Consider the following 21,513-nt stretch of genomic DNA (forward strand, 5'->3'; position numbering starts at 1 on the left):
AGACTACCCTCCAAAGGTGTAGGAACAAGAAGGGGCAAAGGCTGGACGCACCACCCCTCGGCCTCCCATTTTCACTCCTGTACCCATCCCCCGCACCGCTCTGCTCCCTACCTGCCACCCAGAGACCCATGACCCTGTCCCTGTCCCTTTCCCAGCTGATGCTGCACACCCCTGACAAATACATGAACTTCAATTCATTTCATGCTGTTTTTCTTCCATTTTTCTGGCCCATGCTGTGTCCACTGCCACGGCCTTCTCCACGGGGCACTCTCGAATCCCATGATGCTGCTTGGGGGACACTTGGCTGACTGGAGCTGAGCGTGGCGCTACTTCTTCTTTGGAATTTTCTCCTTTTTGATCAATTCAGAAAATTCTAGAGCAGGAGACAGATTGTCTAGTAAATAACCCCCTGGCTGTACCCCTCCAAGGCCTGCAGGCCCCATGGGAAGCCTCCTTTATGACGGGGGACCCCACGGTGCAGGAGAGCCCTGCACCCTGTCTTCCCGAGTCCTGGGTGTGGAGCAGGAAGGACCAGAACTTGGCTGCCCAAGTGCCCCGCGCTGCTTCCACGTGCCCTGTGTCCAGCCTTCTTGGTGGTGATGCGCTCACCCACCCCGGGTGTTATGATGGACCCTCCCCTCAGAGCCTCAGACAGGTGCTCCTATGACCATCCCACCTTCAGTGGGGAAACCGAGGTCTAGAGAGGCTGGGAGGTTTGTCCTAAATGGACACCCTTGGCCAGACTGCTCCTCAGTTAAGCTTCGTGACCACCTACAAGTCAAGTTTTGCTGGCGTTTGAGGGCAGAAAGTAAAGGCTTGGGGTGGTGGGGACAGGCACCACCCCCAGTCTGTCTGGGGCTCTGGCCTGTGCTTGCCTGTTCCCAGGGTCATCCTCCAGGCTTGGAGTCAACATCTGGGGAGGGTGGGTGGGCAGCAGGATGATGCAGACCTCCAGGGCAGCCATGGGGAGCCTCAGGGAAGGCCTGCAAGCCCCACGAATGCCATTTCTCCTGGGCAACCTCCTTCCTTCTGCACCTACCTCTGCAACTTCTCAGGCCCTGGTCCCTGCTTCAAACCTCCTCCTGCGCATCTCAGGAAACCCGCTCCCCCATCTTCTGTGTCCCCTTGACCTTCACCAAAGCCGGCTTGGGCCCCCCCACCTCTGCTCAGAAACTTGCAGCAGCTCCCCTGGACCCAGTGAAATGCCTCAGCCTACTTGGCATCCCCCAGACTCAGCTTCCCCATCTGTGAATTGGGGATGATGGTGACCACCACAGAGGGCTGTAAGCTTTGGGGGGTGGGGTCCATGCCTGGCAGTGGGGAGGCTGGTCAGCCCTGCACCAAGATGGGCGCAGGACATGGAGCTAACTGCCTGAGTGTGAGTGATGGGGGGTGGGGGGCAGGAAGGTCCTGAGAGGTACCCCTGCCCCTATCATCTCTGCTGCCCCACCTTCGAAGTCAATCCTCCCATCCGTGTTGGCCGCCTGGATCACAGCCTCAGCCTCTTCATCCGTCAGTGGTGGGTCCCCTGCTGGGGATTGTGGACAGGGTGTACTTAGGGCCAGGGGTGGGCTCAGGTTAGAACTGAGGGGGCATCTGTCCATTGCCCGATGGTTTATGAGGTGCTTGCTCCCCACTTTACAGTGGGGAAAATGAGGCCCAGCTTCAGAAGGGTCTCTGGGCCTGGGCCCAGTGCTGCTTCTGGCCTGGCCCCATCTCCTACAAGGCCTGCTGGAGCCCCATGGGGGTAGCAGGTCTTCTGGGGTGGGCATGGTATCCATAGGCTAGAAGGGCCCCAGGATTCAGGACCCCCTGTCCTTGGCTCTGGCTGTACTTTATCTCATTCCACTCGCTGAAGCTGCTCTGGTCCCTGTCCAGGGTCTGGAAGGCCTTGCAGATGACGCTGTCCAGCTGCCCTGAGGCCTGGAACTTCTGCATGTACTGGAAGAACTTGATGTAGCTGAAGGAGCCTGGGAATGGATGGGCATATCAGCCAGCAGGGCCTGGGCCCAGAGGGAGACTCCTGCCCTGGGGTGGGGGCCGTGGTTCCCATGCCCTCCCTGAGCCTAGGGGCTCCTGCGTCCATAGGGGGTGGTCCCGGGGCGGTCTGGAAACAGGTAGTACTGTGATGCCTCACGTCCATGGTCAGCAGATCTATGTCCTTATCTGACAGGGATGTGCCCATGGCCAAGGCCACCTTCTTCACCTGGGAGGATAACTCCTCATCCATTCTGGCCCTGCAGGGGACAGGAGCCAGCTCAGCGGGTATGCTGGGCAGGAGGGGATGCTGTCCTTAGATCCTGCTGGCGCCAGCTCTGGGCCCTAGAGTGGGGACCCCAGGCACCCAGACCAGGCTGCAGAGGGCAGCCTTGCAGAGACCCCCATGCCCAGGCCCTGAGAAAGATGTGTCTGAGCCCTACCTCTTGGTAGATAGCCACCATGAAGTGTTACCCCACTGCACAGAAGAAGAGACTGAGGCTCTGAGACAGTAAGTGATGCACACAAGGTCCTTCGCTCTGCTCCCAAGAGGTGGGGATGGTGCTGTCTGACCCCTAGGCGCTGCTGGGCAACTTCCTCCATCCTTCAAGGCTCCTCTCAAAGCTGCCTGCTCTGGGAAGCCTTCCTGGTTACCTGAAGCACCAGTTCCTCCTGCAGGACTCAGGGCCCAGGACCTTGGTCTCTCTGTCTCTCCCAGGCTCCAGACGAGTGGGCCCTGGTCATCCTGGCTGGACAGAAACTGCCAATTGGGAGGCGTGCTGTGTGCAGGATGGTCTCGAGCTGGTCCTGGACTGAGTGAGACCCAGACCGGCTCCAGGAGGACGACCGTGCCCTGCTCCCAGGTGCTCAGGAGGGCGGTGCATCTGCCCTGAGCGTATGTGCGCAAGGCACGATACCCCCCTTCCGGGAGAGTCAGGCAGGAGCCACTGGGGCAGGCTAGGACTGTGGGTCTGAGCACAGACCGAGGGGTCGGCAGGCAGGGACCAGGCCGTCCTGTGCCCTCACAGCCGCAGCTCGTGACCCGCAGCACTCTCGGGTTGCTGTCCCCAGGGCAGGTTGGGTTCTGGGGCTTGTAGCAGAGCAGCTATTTCAGAGGTTCCTTGGCCCTCTCTGAAGTTGGTGGAGCCTTCTGGAATCTGCTCCTGCCGCCAGGAGAGGCAGCTCCCTGACCTTTGGTGCAAAAGCCAGCCGGGCAGTGGTCGGAAGATACTTTCTTCCAGTAGAGAAGCCCTGGGTCAAAGGTTGCAACTCGAGCTGCAGCAGGAGGGCAGGGAGGGCTGGATGCAGCCCAGAGCTGCATCCTACTTCCAGACCCTGGGCGTGGCCTTCCCCCAGCTGCTTTGGGCCTCAGGCTCCTCATCTGTGAAGTGGGGGAGATCCCTGCTCACCCCTACCCCTTTGCAGGGTCCTGCAAGGAGCCAGGAGAGAAGGAGATGGTAGGGAAAGGGTGTCGGATCCTGTGGGGGGCCTGGAGCTGGGTCCTGCACGTGTCACTCACAATGGTCAGTTCTTACAGCCAGTCGGGAAGGTGGGGCAGGGGTGGTCAGCTGGGATCAGGAGAAGGCACGGGCCTTGGAGACAGGACAGACACTACCAGCCTGCATCCTGAGCTGTGACCCTGATTCTCCCCTCTACCCTGGAATCTTGGGGTCCATCCTGGAGGGAAGGGATGCCCTGCCTGGGGCCAGTGTCACCCTCTTCTGGAGGTGGGACTGGACCGAATTCCAGGCCAGGTCTGGCCAAGCCTGGGGTTAACATCCTGACTGCAGAGTGCTGTGGGAGCCCTGGGCAGGGCTGTTTACCGCCCTGCTCCCACCCCATTGCCGTCTGGGGCATCTCCACACCTTGCCCTGAAGGCGGGGGAGCCTGCGATCAGAGCTGGGGACGGCAGGCTGCGGTTAGTGTATTTATAGCGCCTGGTCCACGGTCTGGGATGGAGTCTCACTTGGCATGCCTAGTCAGGGTGGGGAGGGGCCTGGGGAGGGGGCTACAAGGCACCACACAGAGCCAGCCCTGCAGCCCCTGCCCAGCCTCCTGGGGTGCTCCCGGCGCCTGGAAGAACCCTGCCCTCCTCCTCCTTCCCCCTGAAAAGGCCTTCCACCCTCTCCTCCCACCTCACTGCCCTCCACAGCCAAAGCTGGCTGTAGCTGGAAGGCCTAGCTAAGTGCCTCCAGGCCCCCACATATCCCCAGTATTGCTGTATCCTGGATGCCCCGTCCAAGGGGGGCAGTGCCCTCCCCTAACCCCAGACCACCCTGGACCACTCAGGGGCCTGGCCTTCCTGGGGGCTGAGGTCTGCATCTAGCACCTGTGAGTGATCACAAATTCAGATGTTGAGTGATAAATGCCTCTTGGACTGGGGGGAGATGAGCAGGGGTGGTGGAGGCAGTGGGGCCCACTGGGATGGGCATAGGGGCCCAGAACTGGCTTGGTGGGCCTGCCAGAGTTGGCGGGTCCGGGGGTTTGGAGTCTCTGTTCTACCAGGCCCTTCCCCCACTCAGCACCGGGAGCCCTCTGAAGTGGTCTCAGTCTCCCACTGCTGACCCCACCTCACAGCCATGCTCTCAGAGACCCGCATAGGCACATGTGTGCACATGTGTGCCCACCCCTGTAGACCCAGTTGCCTCGGGGCTGCCCCTCTCTTTCCTCCTCCTTTTTCTGCCCCCCCCAGACCTCCTAGGGTCCCCTAGCACCCAGGGCCTCCCCTCATCCTACAGAAGACAAGGCCTCAACCTCCCAGAGTGCAGCTCAGGCAGCTCTGGCCAAGCCGGGCGCCCACAACCTCCCCTCCCTGGGCAGGGCTCACCTCCACCCAGTTTCCTTTGAGGGCTCTGGGGAGTTGGGTCAGACTGGGGGTGCTGAGAGGCTGCAGGGGGCTCCAGCTTTTATACCTGCAACTGCTTGGCCTGTTTATTGCTTGGGGCTGCAGCTGTCCCCCATCCCTCCCGGCACTCCAGCCTGGCACTGACTACCCGCAGGGGCTCGCTGGCACTTGGCAGGTCCACATCGGGCTGGGCAGACTGATCATCAGCAATGCGTGGCCTCCCCAAGCCCAGAGTGAGCAAATGGACTTCCTGTCTGTCCCGAGAGGTCCCACCCTGCCTGCTGGCCTCGTAGTGGGTGGGAGGGGGTGGCCGTCCAGGAGATGACCCGGGCTGGCCAATGTGTCCAAGGCGGCAGCAGAAGGCTGGACCATTGGCCTCCTCCAGCGAGAAGCCAGGCCGGGCAGCTGTCGTTTGTCTCTGGGTCACTGCCGGGAGCCGGGGAGCCATGCCAGGGCTGGCCTTCGAGGCGAGGGGAGGAGAGGGAAGTCTCTGTCAGGGAGGATGGCTCCTGCAGGCACAGGTAACAGGGCTGCGTGACCCCAGGCAGGGCTGGCCTCTCTCCCTGGGTAGGGACCTCACAGGGCAGTCCCCAGGGTGAGGACAAGGGGACCAGAGAGGCAGGCATTGCTGAGAACCCCTCTGGCCATGGCCTGCTTTCTTGGCCCCCGTGTTTCACACAGCGGTGCCCCTAATGGCAGATGTCTGTGCAGACTCTTTGCAACCCCTCATCACCAGCTGTCCTCTGCGGGGGTCTCTACCCCCATCATTTTACATGGCGCTCATATAGCTCAGTGATCTGCTTTCCCTGCACAAAAGTGCATCATGTAACGCCGGACTCACCTATGATGTAAGGCCAGTAAGCTGCGGATGTTCTAGTAACTTCCTTGACTGACCGCCTGCTGCTGCTGGATCTGGAACAGGTCCTAGTGCTTCTCTTTCTTTCTTTTTTTGGCCACACTGTGGGGCCTGTGGGATGTTAGTTCCCCAACCAGGGATGGAACCCATGCCCCCTGCAATGGAAGCGCAGAACCTTAAACCACTGGGCCATCAAGGAAGTCCCAGGTTCCAGTGCTTCTGTTGTCAGAGACACGGTGGGAGGCAGACTGGGAGGGCCGGGACGAACGATGGAAGTTTCCACGGTCCTGCCGTGTTCTCCTCCGGAAGGGTTACCCTAAAGCTTTCCAGCCTAGCCTGGATGCCCGACACTCTCTGGTCCTGCAGGAGGCATCATGGCCATTGCTCGATGTGTCTGTCCATCAAGTGCAATGTCATGTGCATGAAAGGAATGAGGCACCAACACACTGCAACACAGATGAGCCTCGACAGCCCCACACTGAATGAAAAAAGCCAGTCACAAAAGGTCACTTAGTCTGTGATGCCAGTTGTACAAAATGTCCAGGAGAGGTAAATCCATACAGACAGAGGGCAGACTGATGGTTGTGGCGGGGGTGGGGGCCTTGCTGGGAAATGGGGAGTCACTGTCTAATGGGTACGGGGTTTATTTTGGAATAGTGAAAATGTTCTGGAACTAGAGCGGGGTGGTGGCAGTATCATGAATGCACAAAACGCCATGGAATTGTTCACGTTAAAATGGCTTCTCTTATACTGTCGGAGCACTCCCTCCAGGGCATCTTCTGGAAGCCCCTGTCCGTGCCCACCCCTGCCCAGGCCACAAGATGAGGGGTGGGGAGCGGGTGGGCGGGCTCCTGGAAAGCACCCAGTCGGAGCTGACAGATGGCCAGTCGCCCAGGCAGCCCCTCCCGTTTCATTTCTGTCGGGCCGCACCCCCCGCCCCCTCCTGAAGCCCTGGCCCTAGCTTACTGGCCTCACTCTGGGCTGAGCTGGGTCTGAGGGGGCACAGGGTCCCGTTCACAGCTCTGGGGACACCGCTGTCCCCTGTGCCCAGGCTCGGCAGGAACTGCCCCTTTGGGAGGCTCTGGTCACTCAGGCCTTTGTGGGGCTGGCACTGCCCACCCGCCATCACCGGGCCTGCCTGGAACAACTTGGCAGGAGGGGGATGGCCTGCTCTGGGCCCCTCCTCCTGAACCTGGAAACCCCTGTGGAAACCTGCAGAGCGGTCCTGCCCCGTGACGTGTTAGACACATAGAGGAATTAGCTCTTCTCTTCCAGGGAGCCGTTTTTATGTGAGCACAAAGCTCTTTCAAGGCACAGCCTCCTCAGGGCCTGGTGTCTCCCCACTGGCTGGCTGGGAACACCAGGCAGCATCTCCCCCTTCCGGGGGGCGGGGCAGGGTACCCTTGGCAGCTGCACTTGCCTTCTGAGGGCTCTTTGGCACATGCTGGAACCCCTCTTACCCCCACTTCGCAGAGCACAGCTGCGGTAGGCGGGCTTGTGGGAGAGAGGTTCTCCCGAGGCTGGGGCCGATCTCTGGGCAAGTGTGGGTGGGGGCCGGCCTCTACCCTTGGCAGCTGCACCCCTTCCCGTGTACACAGAGGTGGGGATGGGGACCTGGGATTACCACAAGGACATCTGCTCCCCGCCCCCACCCCAGGCAGGAGTCACATCCTTGTGCAGCAGGAAGGGGTGGCCCAAGGGAGCCGCCTAGTGGGGTGAAGTCCTGGCAGGTAGGGGTGCCCCTGGGGCCCCGTCCTTCAGTGCCCAGCATGTGGATTTGGGGGCTGAATGTGAAGCAGCCTTTCATGCAGAGATGCTGGTGCGGGTTATTGTCATAGGAAGGACTCAAGAGGTGCTGGTCGTCCCCACAGCCGTGCCCCCGTGTCCCTTACCACAAAAGGTATGTCCGTGTCCTAACCCCAGGACCTTGAATGGGAACTTGTTTGGAAACAGGGTCTTTGCCAACATGACCCTTAAGACGAGGTCACACTAGGTGAGGAGGGGCCGTGATCCAGTGACTGGGTCCTTATAAGAAGAGAGACACAGACGAGAGGGGAGGGCCAGGTGGCGATGGAGGGACAGAGGCAGAGGTTGCGACGATGTGGCCCCGGGTCAAGAGGAACCTGCAGCCACAAGGAGCTAGAAGAGGCAGGAAGGGCCCGTCCCTGGATCTTTGGAGGGAGCCCAGTCCTGCTTACACCTCGGTTTTAGACTTCTGGCTTCCAGACTGAGAGAGTATCCATTTCGGTTGTTTGAAGCCCCACCCCAGCAGCCCCTTCTTTCCCAGGGACCCTCTCATGCTCCCCTGCTTCTGGCCTGTCTCCCACCGCTGTTGGCCCCCACCCCAGCCCACTCTCTACTCTGATCCCCTTCCCAAGCCTCAGGTGAGGACCTGAGTAGGATGTAGGCCTGGGGCCCAGAGGGACACAAAGGCAGCTGCGTCCCCCAGGCTGGCAGGTGCCCAACAGGGCTGTGGTTTTTTTTTTTTTTTCTTATTTTATGGCTATGCTGGGTCTTTGTTGCTACACGGGCTTTTCTCTAGTTGTGGCGAGTGGGGGCTACTCTCTAGCTGCAGTGCACAGGCTTCTCACGGCAGTGGTTTCTCTTGTTGCAGAGCATGGGCTCTAGGTGCAAGGGCTGCAGTAGCTGTGGCTCCCAGGCTCTGGAGCACAGGCTCAGTAGTTTTGTGGTATGCACAGGCTTAGTTGGTCTGCAGCATGTGGGATCTTCCTGGATCAGGGATCGAACCCGTGTCTCCTGCATTGGCAGGCGGATTCTTTACCACTGAGCCACCAGGGAAGCCTGGATTTTATTTTTTAAGATCTATTTATTTTATTCTTTGGCTGTGGTGGGTCTTTGTTGCTGCACGCTGGTTTTTGCTAGTTGCCACGAGTGGGGGCTGCTCTTCATTGCGTCACGCAGGGCTCTCATTGTGGCGGCTTCTCTTGTTGCAGAGCAATGGGCTTTAGGCATTCGGGCTTCAGTAGTTGCAGCCCGTGGGCTCTAGAGCGTAGGCTCAGTAATCGTGGCGTATACAGGCTTATTGCTCGGCAGCATGTGGAATCCTCTCAGACCAGGGAGCAAAATGGTGTCCCCTGCATTGCAGGGCAGATTCTTAACTACTGGGCTGCCAGGGAAGCCCCCGGCCTGTGGATTTAAGGGGTGCCAGGCCAACAGGTGAGCAGTCCTGAGCTTCCCTGGCCTCAGGCTCCAGATGGCTCAGTAGTTTCTACTCCTGCCTTGATTCAAATGTGGGATATGTTGCTCATCATGGATTTTTCTCAATAATTTTGATTATCTAAGATATTGCATAATACGCAGTATGTGGGATCTTCCTGGACCAGGGATGGAACCCATGTCTCCTGTCTCCAAGATACTGCAAAAATAACAGTTACCTCGATGGCCAAGTTTAACAGCTTTATTGAGATATAATTCACATGCTGTGAAGTTGACCATTTTAGAGCCTACATATCAGTGTTTTTTAATCCCAGGTTGTGCAACCATCACCTCTATAAAATCCAAGAACATTTCCAACACCCCCAAAGAGGCTCTATACTCCCATTTTCCCCTCCTCTGGCCCTCTGACAAGCATCAGTCTTCTTTCTATCTCCATAGATTTGAATAGGCTAGGTCTTTCCTATAAGTGGAATCCTATGGTATTTGCCCTTCTGCTGTTTTCTCTGAGCACTGTTTCTGAGGTTTATCCATGCTGTAGTGCATGTCAGTGCTCCATTCCTTTATTTTAAGTTTTTATTTATTTATTTATTTTTGGCCGGGCTGCGTCTTTGTTGCTGTGTGGGCTTTTTCTTTCGTTGCAGTGAGCGGGGGCTACCCTCTAGTTGAAGTGTGCAGGCTTCTCACTGCGGTGGCTTCTGCTGTTGCAGAACTCAGGCTCCAGGTGCATGGCTTCAGCAGTGGCGGCTCCCAGGCTCTGGATCGCAGGTTCAGCAGCTGTGGTGCACGGGCTTAGCTGCACCGCAGTATGTGGGATCTCTCCGGATCAGGGATGGAACCCACGTCTTCTGCATTGTCAGGTGGATTTTTCTTTTTACCACTGGGCTACCAGGGAAGCCCCCACTTCACTCCTTTTCACTGATTGCAATCCTCCCCTGTATGGACCCACCAGGCTTTGTGTATCCATCTGTTGCTGGACTTGTTAAAAGTTTTCGGTGCCTCCCTCACTCACCTGATGCCCTAGTCTGGCGCCTGTGCAGTTCCTGACACGGGAGGCCTCTCCCTCTGTCCCAGGGCCTCTTGGACCTTCTCTGGGTCCAGACCCCCTGAGGAGCAGGCAGCTCTTTCTAGGGAAGGTGCCCCCCGCAACTATACCCGGCTTGTCCTTGACCCCATGTTGTCTTCCTTGAGGCTCCTGCCCAAGGCCTTGGTCTCCACGGGCCCGGATGCCCCGTGTCCATGAGAGAGAAGTGGGGAAGTGGCAGCCCCACTAGCCTGGCCTTGAGGGTGGAGGCGCCTGAGGCAGTGGTCACTCGGTGTGGGGCGCCTGGCCCTCACCACTGTCGGGCCTGGCCCTTGCCTGGGTGGCAGAGGGGTCTGGGGCCCCTCGCTTCCCTAGGGGGGCGACCACATCTTCAGAGATCTCTCTCAAGGGAGTCCTGAGGCAGGCTGGCCACTGGGCACCCTGTGAGCCCTCACCCCTGCGCCCCCTGCCCCCAGCACTGGACGAGCCAGGCTCTCAGTGTGGGGGCTTTGCCCCTGGGGCTCGAGTTTCTACCTCCTCTGTCTTTTCTCAGAGACGTGTGTGTGTGTGTGTGTGTGTGTGTGTGTGTGTGAGAGTGCGCGCATGCGTACGCTTGTGCTGGGGACAGGCCCTCAGGTCCTGAGGCTGAGGGCAGAGCTCCATGCACCGAGCCTCTCACCTCTGCCCTGCCCAGTGCCCAGCACCCCGTCCTGTCCATTAGAACTTGTCATGCCAACGGAGGGTCAGGCTCATGGCTGGCCTGGAGACCTTGGACTCAGGGGACCCAGGAAGAGCACAGATAAACCTTCCCCCCTAAATTCCAGCCCCAGCTTTCTGGCCCCCTCACTGGTTGCCAGTGAGTGCTGGTGGCCAGCCACACACCAGAGTCACTGGTCAGAGGACTGGATTAATGGTAGGGGGATTCAGGGCACCCCTGGTTCAACAGTCACCAGGTCGTGGAAACAGCAGGCAGGGCTCCTGGTTCGGGCAGGGGAAGGTGTCCCTCGGGTCAGATGGAGTGACAGTGCTGGACCTGCAGCCCTGGTGGACTTGTCCTGCCCTACCTGGACCCCGGAGGACATCTGCAACCCTAATGCCCCTGGGGTCTGGCCTTCTGTGTGCCCGTGTGTGCACACACGTGTGTGTTCACAGGTCAGCCTGTCACAGAGGTCTGCACAGAGGGTCTTCTGACCCTGGTCACTGAGGGTGGCCGTGAGAGTCTGAATAGGGTCAACTTAGGGCCACTGGGCATTTCCCCAGCTTGTCCCCAGAGAGTCCCTGGCGGCATTGAGGTCCAGGTGTCTGGGGTGCCTTCCTGGTGGGCAGAGGCAAGGCCCGTGCTATGCCAGTGGGCAGTGTTGGGCTTTCCTCCCGGGTGGGGAGGGGAGACCCCCACTGGAGATCCAGCCCCCTCAACACTGCACACTCCCGGATCACAGCCCTCAGCCGTCCCTGCCCCTCCCACTGGCCACCCCCCAGAAGGAGCTCCTTCTGCCTCAACTGCGGCCTGTGGGGCAAAGCTGCTTAGAGTAGTGGCCACACCATCAGGGCCAGTAAGAAGGTTCTGGATGCCTCATGCTCCTCCACAGGCCTGAGGGTCCTGGGACCACCCATGGCAGGGGACCCCACAAGTCTGAGAGGAAAGGAGATCCCTTCCTTTGCCCATGCGGGAACTGTCTACACAAGCCCCCTTAGGGTAAGAAGAATGTGTCCTGGCACCCTCTCCTGAGGGCTGGCCCTCACCATCCTTTCTGTCCCTGCCCAACCCTGTGCCATTGATCCTTGCTCTCCCCAAAGCCTTCCGGGCCCCCACACCCCGCTGTCCTCCAGCTGGGTCAACCAAGCGGCTTTGCTCATCTGGCCAGAGAATGAATGGATGGATGTAGAGGGAGTGACCCAAGTTACATAAAACTCAAATCCCAGCTACACTGGAATTCTCTCCGCTCCCAGGGTCTGGGGAGGGGCCGATCCCCAGCCCCCTGGGCGCTCAGCCCGCCGGCCCTCCCGCAGCCGCCGCAGCCGCGCAAGATGGCGCGGCAGGGCGCGCGGCCGGCGGGGAGGGGACGGTTCCTCGGTGCCCGGCGCCGCCGCGCCCGCCCTAAACGCCCGGCGCTGTTCCCTCCCGGGCGGGGGCGGCCGCTCCTTCTCCACGGTTGTCGCAGAGTGGCACAGGCGCGGGCGGTTTGTGCAAAAATAGCACCCCCACCCCCCACCCCGGCGGCGCGGGCGCCGCCCAGAGGGCGCGGGGCAGGACCGGAGCTGCCTCGGAAACCGGCGTGTGCAGGCCGCGTGCCAGCCCCCGACCCTCGCGTGCCGGGGCCCGCGCCTCCCGGCCACCCCGCGCGCGCTTTCGTATTGCTCCTGCGTGCCACCGTGCCCACCCCCCCGCGCGCAGCCGTGCCCCCGCCTTCCCGCTCCTCCTCCCCACGCCTCTCTGCCCACCCCCGCGCCTCCAGGTGGCCCCCGCCCCCCGGCACCTTTCGCCTCCACGGACCCCTCCCCCATTATCCGTGCCCCCGAGCCTTTGGGTCTCCCATCCCGCGTCACTGAGCCCCCCTCGGGCTTCAGTATACCTATCCCCGCGTTTCTGTGCACCTTCCGCCTCCCAGCGCCCCCCAGCCTCCGTGCCCCCCATCCTCCGTGCCACCCCCGCGTCTCCGGATCTCCCATTCTGCATCTGTGTCCCCCCACCCGTGCCTTCATCCCCCCCATATTTCCATGCCCCCTCAGCCTTCGGGTCCCCCGGCGCGCGTCTCCTTGCCCCCCCCCGCCCCAGCCTGGTAGGGAACCCCCCCGCCGACCCCGCGCGCGCGCTCCCGCCGGTGTTTTCGGACTGCACCGGCCGGGGGAGGCGCCTCGTCTGTCGCCGCCGCCCGCACCCGCACCCGCACCCCGCCGGCCCCGCGGCTGCGGCTGTGGGTGCTGAGCGGGCGCGGCGGCCAAGACGCGCTCGCACCTGCGGCGGCCGCTCGAGTGATGGCGCGGTGCGGGCCTCGGGCGTCCTGAGCTGATCTCAGCACCAGTCGGGGGATGCCAAGCCGAGCTGCTGGCCCTGGCCATGTCGTCGTCCTTCTTCAACCCCAGCTTCGCCTTCAGCTCGCACTTCGACCCTGGTGAGTCCCCTGGCCGCGCCCCTTGCCAGCCCTCTGCCCGTTGCGGCTGCCCCTAACCTGCCTAACTGCGGACATTGATGCTTCCTGAGCCGCTGGTTTCCTATTTTGCATGGAAATTAACCCTTTCCTCTCTCTTAGCGGAGCTGCAGACGGAACTGCTTTCCCGCAGGACCCCCTGGAGGCCCGGAGGTGGGCAGGCCTAGGGGTTGGCACCTGCTTGAGGCCTCCAGCAGCCAGGGTGGGCAGTGGGGGCACTGCTCGTCCCTGTGGAAGCTTCGATCTCGGGTATCTGGGGCAGGAGGGCCCATGTTGGGCCAGGTGTCCAGGGGAGGAGGTAGCCAGGACTAAGGGCTCCAGGGAGGGGTGGGAGTGTTGCCCCCCGCCAGGCCCATGGACCCCCTTGCCGGGACTAGCGTGGCAGGCTCCTCCCCAGGCTGGGAGTGCGTTCTGGAGAGCCCTGCCAGGCCACCTAGCCGCCTGCATGGGGAGGTGGGAGCTGTAGCCGACCCACGGGACAGAGTCCATTGAGCACAGGCTCAGAAGAGATGGGCCTCAGTGGGTGCCCAGCCCTTCGTGACAGAGGGATGAGGCCGAGGTGGCGCTGTCAAAGCTGGCTGCAGGGGACATTGGGCCAGGCCTCTTTCCCCCCTTCCCCCAGGCTGGCGGCCCTGGCAGCCTGTTTACCCATGGTTGCCTGACCTCCTGGCAGCAGTGGGCCGCCGTGGTGGGCAGAGGGGCTGGGGGCAGCTGAAGCCTGTTTCCGTCGCCAGAAGGTGGTAGACTTTCTTCCCTCTGCCTTCATAGGCCCCGCCACCCGCCCCTCCTTGGCCCTAGTGGGAGATAAGCCCCTGCCCTGGAGCCGTGGCCTAAGGGCCCAGAGTCCCACCCACTTGTCACTGGGGCTCTGGCACAGGCTAATCCAGCCAAAACAAAGGCGGGTGAGCACGTGATGGGCTCTCCTGGGTCTCCCTCCCTGGAGTAGGGCCCAGTTCGTGCAGTGATGCACAGGGTCCCTGGGTCCGGCCCCATCTGAAGGCATTTGGTCCTGGGGGAGGGGAGCAGACAGCAGGTTTCTCTACTGGACTGAGGATGTGGGTGTCCCTGGCTCAGAAATGACTTCCCAAGGCAACTCCCAGATCTTGGAGAACATGGAGTCACAGTGGATGGCCCCGAACCTGGCAGTGACAGCCCTGGCTGGACTCTGAGGGTGGGGGTTGGAGGTGGGGGTGGAGGTGGCCCTGCTGAGCAGTCAGTCCCAGGCTCAGACAGCCTTTTGGGACAGGTATCCAGGTGGCTCCGGGCCAGTGTTCCAGGCAGCGTGGCTCCTGGGCAGCGAGGGTCCAACCTTGGAACTGTAGGCATGGTGGGGGTGTGTGTGCCAGGACTGACCTGGGGATGGAGGACACCCTCCCTGATGCCCTGCCTCTTGCACTCTTTGTAGGGCTCAGACCTCCCCTGTGTGGGTTCAGTACACTCTCCCCCACCAAACACACACTCGGGTGTATCCCAGCAAGAGACCCTTCCCCCATCTTAGAGAAACAACTAAGCTTGCTCCTCTTGCAAATGTTTCTGTTAACAGCTGTGATCAGTGTAATTATAATGTGTCAGTTTAAGGACTTAGCAGGGGAAAAAGTTGTCAGGAGGCAAGGGTCTGCTCTTTTCAGGTGGAATGAAGGGGAGAGCCCTGCCCCACTGTGGGAGGGGCCCCCCTGGATAGTAAAGGTGGGTTGCCTGCTGGGGTGCAGAACTCCTGGGCTCCATGCTGGCCCCCTTGTGGGCATTGGGAAGGAGGAGAGGTGGAGTCCTCTGCCCTCCCGCTAAATGCCTAGCATTCAGAGCCCAGCTCCCACCCGTTGGGGTGCCCCCTGCCCACCCTTGCCTTCTAGAGTCTCAGTTTTCTCATCTGTAAAAGGGGATAGCAGCGCCTACACCAGGCTCGGTTAGGGGTTAAGCACCCTATGAAAACCTGACCCTCAATGAACACTGGCTGCTCTTTTAGAGGGGCTGGTGTATGGAGACAAGGCCACAGTGGTATGTGGCTTTCCTCTGTCCCCAAAGTGGGGAGAGATGGTTTTTTTGAGGTTGACTCCTGTCTAAATGGGGACCCTGCTTGGGATCCACCAAACTCAGAGGGCAGGGGATAGTCGTGTTTGTGGCCGTCTCGGAGTTTGTTTCTGTGGTTGCTCAGCACTCTGGGGTGGACAGAGGGACCCGGCCTGGGCTGAGGGTCCTCAGACTGTCACCAGGCCAGGTTTGTTGCCTACTGCCAGTTCTGTGTCCATCATGGATTCTATGGTGGTTCTCCATAGAGGTGGTGACGACAGTGGCAGTTATATAGAGTGAAGGGGGCTGAGTTTGAGGCTCTGGCTCTAGGCGCGTGCTTGAGTGCAGTATGCATGCTGGGGGACCTTACTTCAACTCAGCTCCTGCCTGGGCCACCATCACCCAGCAGATATGGGCAGGGCAGGCCCCTTGAGGGGGCCAGGCCTGAGCATGTTCTCCTGGGGCCACAGCCTGGCACAGGCGGGCATCTGGAAGGGCTGCCTCTTCTGGGGTTCAGCTCTTCCCACGATGTGGGTGACTTTGGGGGATTTCTGGGCAGTCACAGACCTCTGACCTCAGTGCTGTGTGGCCTTGGGCCAGTCACTCAACCTCTCTGAGAGTCAGCCCCACACAGGTGAAACCTCACTCTGGGGAGACTGGGTGGGTGGGACATGGAAGCCAAGAACTGAGGTGTGAGGAGGGTGTCGCTGGGGAGCCAGGAACACCTGGGCGGAGCTAGTGGGGAAGGCTTGGCCTTGAGGGGGCGGGGCTTGCCTCTCCTGCGCTCTCTGAGGCAGAGGGCCATCCTTGTTTCTCACCTTCTCAAGCCTTGGGCGGACTGGGTGCAGCCCAGGCCCTCAGCAGGTGCCTGGCAGGCCTCAGTCAGAGCTCTGCAGCCCAGGGCCTGGAGCTGTCTCAAGATCCCTGGGGCAGGTAGTGGACCAACCCCTCCCTGATCCCATGGCCTTCTCTGTGCCTCTGGTTCTTAATCTGGAACGTTAATCTGGTTCATTAATCTGGAGGTGGGCATTACTGTGGTGCCCACCGAGTGCTGGGTGCAGGCCAGTCCCCAGACAGTGCCAGTCAAGGCTGACCTTGGGGCAGGGGTCACTGTGGACCATTTGAGGGGACTTGGAGTTTGAGGAAAGTCATGGAAGCCAAGGCAGCCCCCAGCCTCTTGGTCACGTCCTGCTGCCTGCCCACGTTCTCGCCCTGAGCCTGGCTCTGCCGGGAGCGCGCTCCACCGGCGTTAACGCATGTGCAGCGCCAGCTCAGGGCTGGGCAGGCTCGGGCCTTTGGATGAAGGCATTGCTGGGGGACAGGTCACAGGGAGGGCATTCCGGCCAGGTGTGGTTTGACCTGCATGGGGACGGGTGCACTCAGGGACTTGAGGGCTGAGAAGGACCCCAGGAATGAGTTCTTGCGGCGCTGGAGGTCCTGCTCCATGGCTGATGGACATGTGCTCATGGTAGTTCTCGAAATTGGTGGCCCACCGTTCACTGCCTGCTGCCCATGGGGCCTGGCTGAAGGCAGATGCTCCCAGGCTTGGCCTGGTGGCGGGAGGGCATCGAGAGCCAGTCCTCTGATGTGTGTCACTGCCCCTTCCCACGCCCGGGAAAGACTGGCTCCAGGGTGGAAGCTGCAGCTATTGAGCTGAGTCTAGGGGCGGGGCCAACTCAGGGCAGGAGGGAGGTCACAGTATCCCCAGGGCAATTTCTTTGTATTCTGGAACATTCTCCAGGAAGCCAGACTATGCCTTTCTCTCAGAGGGGCTGTTTCTCCCCCACGAATCCCTGTGCAGCTTTATACACGCAGGTGCTCAGGCTCACACACGTGAACACACACGAATGCTCACAGATGCCTTCACGTGTGTATAATGATGCACAGAGTCTAGGTGGGGCTGTGGTCCCCTGGGGGCGGGCAGTCAAGGGCATGGCTTGGTGGGGGGGGGACCTGATCCACCCTCACCCTTGGCCCTCAGCCTTACATCAGAGATGGACTGAGCCACCGTGTCCTGGTGTCCTGAGGCTTGGGGGGCCTGGAGCCGTCCCTCCTGGTGGCTGAGCCTGAAGGACTGCCCTGCTGTCACCCGGCCGTCTTTGTCCAGGGTGGGCCGAGCCTTGGCCCCTCCACCTGCTGTCAGTGTCCTTGAGCATGTCCGCTGGTTCTCTATCCTCCTAATGCCCTTCCCTAGGTGAGGGCGCCTGGGTGGAATGCGTGTGTATGTGCCAAGTCGCTTCAGTTGTGTTCGACTCTGCGACTCTGGACCCTGCCAGGCTCCTCTGTCCATGGGATTCTCCAGGCAAGAATACTGGAGTGGGTTGCCATGCCCTCTTCCAGGAGATCTTCGTGACCCAGGGACTCGAACCCATATCTCTTATGTCTCATGCACTGGCAGGCAGGTTCTTTACTGCTAGTGCCACCTGGGAAGCCCCTGGGTGGAATAGTATTCCCCCAAATTCATGCCCACCTGGAGTCTCAGGATGGGACTTTGTTTGTAAATAGGGCATTTGGTGCTGTCGTAAGTTCAGATGAAGCCATCCTGGCTTGTGCTCAGTCGCTCAGTTGTGTCCCACGCTTTGTGACCCCATGGACTGTAGCCCACCAGACTCCCCTGTCCATGGGATTCTCCAGGCGAGAATACTTGAGGGGGTTGCCATGCCCTCCTCCAGGGGATCTTGCCAACCCAGGTCTCCCGCATTGCAGGTGGATTCTTTACCGTCTGAGCCACCAGGGAAGACCCTCATTCTGGCTTAGGGAAACCTATATCTATGGCTGGGGTCCTTCCAAGAGAGCTGGGGGAGACTCAGGAGAGACGAGGACATCCTGTGCCCTGTGATGACGGAGGCAAAATGGGCTGATGCAGCCACGAGCCAAGGAAGGCCTGAAGCTGGGAGAGGTGGGAAGGGTCATGCCCTGGAGCCTCCAGAAGGAGCGTGGCCCTCACGTGGGATGTCCAGCCTCTGAGCATCAGACAGTCCTGTACGCTGAGGCCCCAGTCCATGGCACATTTTGACAGCAGCCCCAGGGCACTCCTGCAGGGCAGCTCTGAGCCGCACGGGGCCAGGGCCCGGGCCGAGCCATGCCAGCCTCCGTCTCCTCTGTGTAAACTGGGCCAGCCCTGCCCACCTGGAGGCGCCTTTGGAGGCAAGCGAGGGAACACGTGTGTAGGCGCCTCTGAACATGCGCGTTCACTGGACCGCGGTGATGGGAGGGCGGCCTCGGCCTGGACCAGCGCGCCCTCCTCTGGGCACCTCGGGGCCTCGCTCTCCAGCCTCTGGTTGCCTCTCACAGAGGAACCAGCCCCAGCAGGACAGGCGGCCGTGGCCTCCCCGCCCCCGGCAGAGGAAGCCGGCAGAGGAAATGAGGGCAGCGGACGCCGGGCCGGAGCCAGCTCCCAGGCGGCCTGTCTGGCGCGTCGCGGTAGACAGTGTCCACGCCAGGTCCCTGCCTTCCTCCACCAGGGTCAGGCTGGGGGGCCGGGGCCAGATGCCCCGGGCTCGGGGAAGGTCTACGAAGAGCGACTCTGGGGTTAGACCAGCAGTCGGAGCCACACGGGAGCGGCCACCCAGAGCTGGGTATGTGGGGGTTTCTGGAGGCCTGTGGGCTCCCTCACAGCCAGCCCAGGGCTGGAGGGCAGTGAGCAGATGGGGGCTTGTATTCGAGAGACCCCCCAGTCCCTGCTCCAGCTCTGCCAGAGGAAGCGGTGGGACAGGGATGGACAGGGCCAGGGCAGGGGGCGGTGCTGGGCAGCCTGGGGGGCACTTGTTGCGGGGTGTGTAAGGAGAGGTGGCAGGGTGCTGGCCAGCATCTGAAGGCTGGGGCAGAGTCACCTCTCAGGGTGGGATGTGGCCGGGCCTGGCCTTGCTCACTCCTGGTGAGGGTGCACTGGTGCCTTCTCGTCCTGCTGGGAGGGGGTTGGGCATGTGGGCCTGCTGGCCATGGGTGGCCAGGGATACAGCCTGCCTGTTCCTGGGAGCCAGGGCAGGGGCAGGGGACCTGAGCCCCAGACCTGGGCTCTGCGGAGGTCACAGCATGCTGAGGCTGGCGTGGGAGATGGGCAGCAGGATGATGTTTCGGATGCAGTCAGGCACCATGGGGGGTCTTTGTATGGATGGGGGTCATTGTGGAGAGGGTCCCGCAGGACTCACGTTCTGCTCCTGCCGTTGTAAAACTCTGAGTGATTTCACACTGGGCCCTCAGATTCTGACGGGTTTGGTTTCCCAGGTGGTGGCGCTAGTGGTAAAGAACTCACCTGCCAATGCAGCAGACATAAAGATGTGTGTTCGATCCCTGGGTCGGGAAGATGCCCTGGAGGAGGGCATGGCAACCCATTCCAGTATTTTTACCTGGAGAATCCCATGGACAGAGGAGCCTGGCAGACTAAAGTCCATGGGGTCACAGAGAGTTGGACATGACTGGTCGACTTAGCACGCATGCACGCTGCAGATTGTGCAGCTGGTCCTCCTACTTGGGGCCAACCTGTCCAGTCTTAGGCTTCAGTTGGGAGGGCCCTGGGCAGGCAGTCACTCATAGGGGGCCGTGGTACCTGTGTCACAGGCTGGTTCCCTTCGGTGGGGAGCTGCTGTGATCCCGGGCCGGTGGTTTGGCTCTGCTAGCTGTGAGGCCCATCCGGATGTCCCAGGACCTCCCTGGGAAGAAGAACTCCCACTTTGAGGGGATGCCACACACACAGGGTGTACATACGAATGAATTTCACTGGTCCTGCTGGTCCTCACCCCCAGGGTCGCTCCATACTGGCAGTGAAACAGCCCTGCCGTCGACAGCCCAGCTCTCGGCCCAGCCATTGACGGACACAACCTTCTCCCCAGCTCTGGGCACCCTAGCGCCATCTCTCTGTCTGTCCAGACTTTATTGAGATATGATTCCTGTACCGTATGATTCATCCACTTCCAGTGTGCTTTTCACTGTACACATAGACATGTGTGGCCATGACCACGGTTCAGAACACTTCTGTCCCCCCGTCTGCTCCCCATCTCTGGGGGTCGCCCATCTGGATGTTTCCTACCTGTGGGCGTGCAGCTCAGGGCCGTCTGTCTGTCTCTCCACATGCGTCTGGTCCTATGGTGGGAATGAGGGGAGTGGGCCTGGGTCTGGGGGTAGCTTTCGTGGAAGCCGAAGGTGGGGTCACCCCACGCAGACCCCTGCCCAGCAGTCAGCCTCGCCGCCCTGTCCCCTGAGCTGTTCCAGGAGCACCGCGGGGCAGCCTGACTCACCTCTTCCCCCAGCCTGACTCACACTCGAGGAGACGCCTCGAGTGCCCTTCTGGGGGCTTGTTGGCCATTTGGAGTCATCGTCTGGGATTGCCCGTGGGAGCCAGGCCTGCCCGGCTGTGGGTGGCATTTGTATGTTCTGGAGTCAAGCTCTTGGTCAGAGATGGGCGTTGGGGTGGCATTTCCACGTTTTCACCATCTTGCTGGTCTGGGGCCCTAGTAGCTGCAGGGTGTGTAGGCGCTGCTGGCGTGAGTCTTTCCCAATCCCGTGCTCAGTAGCATCAGACTGATGGCTTGACAGGGGCTGTGGTGGGAGAATTTGCACCCCAGGAGCCCGCAAAGGCTCCACGTTGGAAGTCCCCTTTTGTCTCTTTTTTCCAGAAAGCCGGTTGTTAAGCATTACGAGAAAATCAGGGGTGTAGGCCAGTTTTTTTTTTTTTTTTAATATTTATTTATTTGGCCGGGTCTTAGTTGCAGCGTGTGCAATCTTTCATTGTGGCATGCTAACTCTGAGTTGTGGCATGTGGGATCTGACGGGAGATCGAACCTGGGCCCCCTGCATTGGGAGCACAGAGTTTTAGCCACTGGACCACCAGGGAAGTCCCTAGGCTAGCTTGTTAATCCCAGGAAGCTGCCTGGAATCGTTTTGACTTGAGGCAGGCATCCCCAAGAGGCAGTTTCTGGCCCCTGGAGATGAATGACTCAGAGGGATGGTCCTGCTTCCTCTTGGGGCCACTCAGCCAGGAGGGAGTCCCTGGGTAGGGCCTGCTTGGGCGGGCAGGGCCAGGGCCTGAACAGTCCTGCTCACGGCTGAGGGCACACCTGGCCTGGGCCCTGCCCCTGCCCTCCTGCTTCCCCAGCTCGCCTCACACTACTTTCTGCCCCACAGTGGGGTCCAGGCAGAAACTTGGAGGCCAGGATGGCAGGAAGTTCTGGGCTTGGGCTGCCCACCCCTCCCTGAGCAGCTGGTGGTGGAGTGGGAGCCAGCGCATTAGATTCTGTTTTCTTTTTCCTTCTTGTGACGGGTGGTCCTGCAAGTCCTCTCTGAGACTCACTGTGGCTGCGGTGTGTTCCTGCGATGCCTCCTGGGTCTGATGATGCACCAGGTCTGAGCCTCGCTGCCTCCAGCCTCTTGCCCAGCTGCTCCCCAACGCTCCCCTGCCCAGGCTTGTGAGAGGGACTCCTTCATCTGACTCAGGACCCTCAAGGTGACCCCATGCCCCGCAGGTGTCAGGGTAGGGTCCCCA

At 60.7% G+C, this 21,513-nt stretch overlaps 2 protein-coding genes across 3 annotated transcripts in view; one reads left to right on the forward strand and one right to left on the reverse strand.

Annotated features, from left to right (window-relative positions):
* Positions 1 to 326: 326 nt before the first annotated feature.
* Positions 327 to 2,230, reverse strand: PVALEF (parvalbumin like EF-hand containing). Its single transcript, XM_043900989.1, is given in 5 exon segments — positions 327 to 373; positions 1,451 to 1,521; positions 1,523 to 1,554; positions 1,810 to 1,970; positions 2,125 to 2,230. Coding segments are annotated over 5 exon segments (417 nt in total).
* Positions 2,231 to 12,786: 10,556 nt separating this feature from the next.
* The window catches only part of AATK (apoptosis associated tyrosine kinase), a 39,697-nt gene continuing 30,970 nt past the window's right edge, over positions 12,787 to 21,513 (forward strand). Inside the window, exon 1 of one of the 2 annotated variants that reach the window (XM_043905256.1) lies at positions 12,787 to 12,989. In XM_043905256.1, coding sequence (XP_043761191.1) covers positions 12,935 to 12,989 — 55 coding nt within the window. In that variant the 5' untranslated portion in view covers positions 12,787 to 12,934. Of the gene's footprint in view, positions 12,990 to 18,399; positions 18,611 to 21,513 lie in introns of those variants that run through there. The other variant, XM_043905258.1, reaches the window with a different exon arrangement.

Source organism: Cervus elaphus, chromosome 5 (assembly GCF_910594005.1).
Source record: "Cervus elaphus chromosome 5, mCerEla1.1, whole genome shotgun sequence".
NCBI classification, from domain to species: domain Eukaryota; kingdom Metazoa; phylum Chordata; class Mammalia; order Artiodactyla; family Cervidae; genus Cervus; species Cervus elaphus.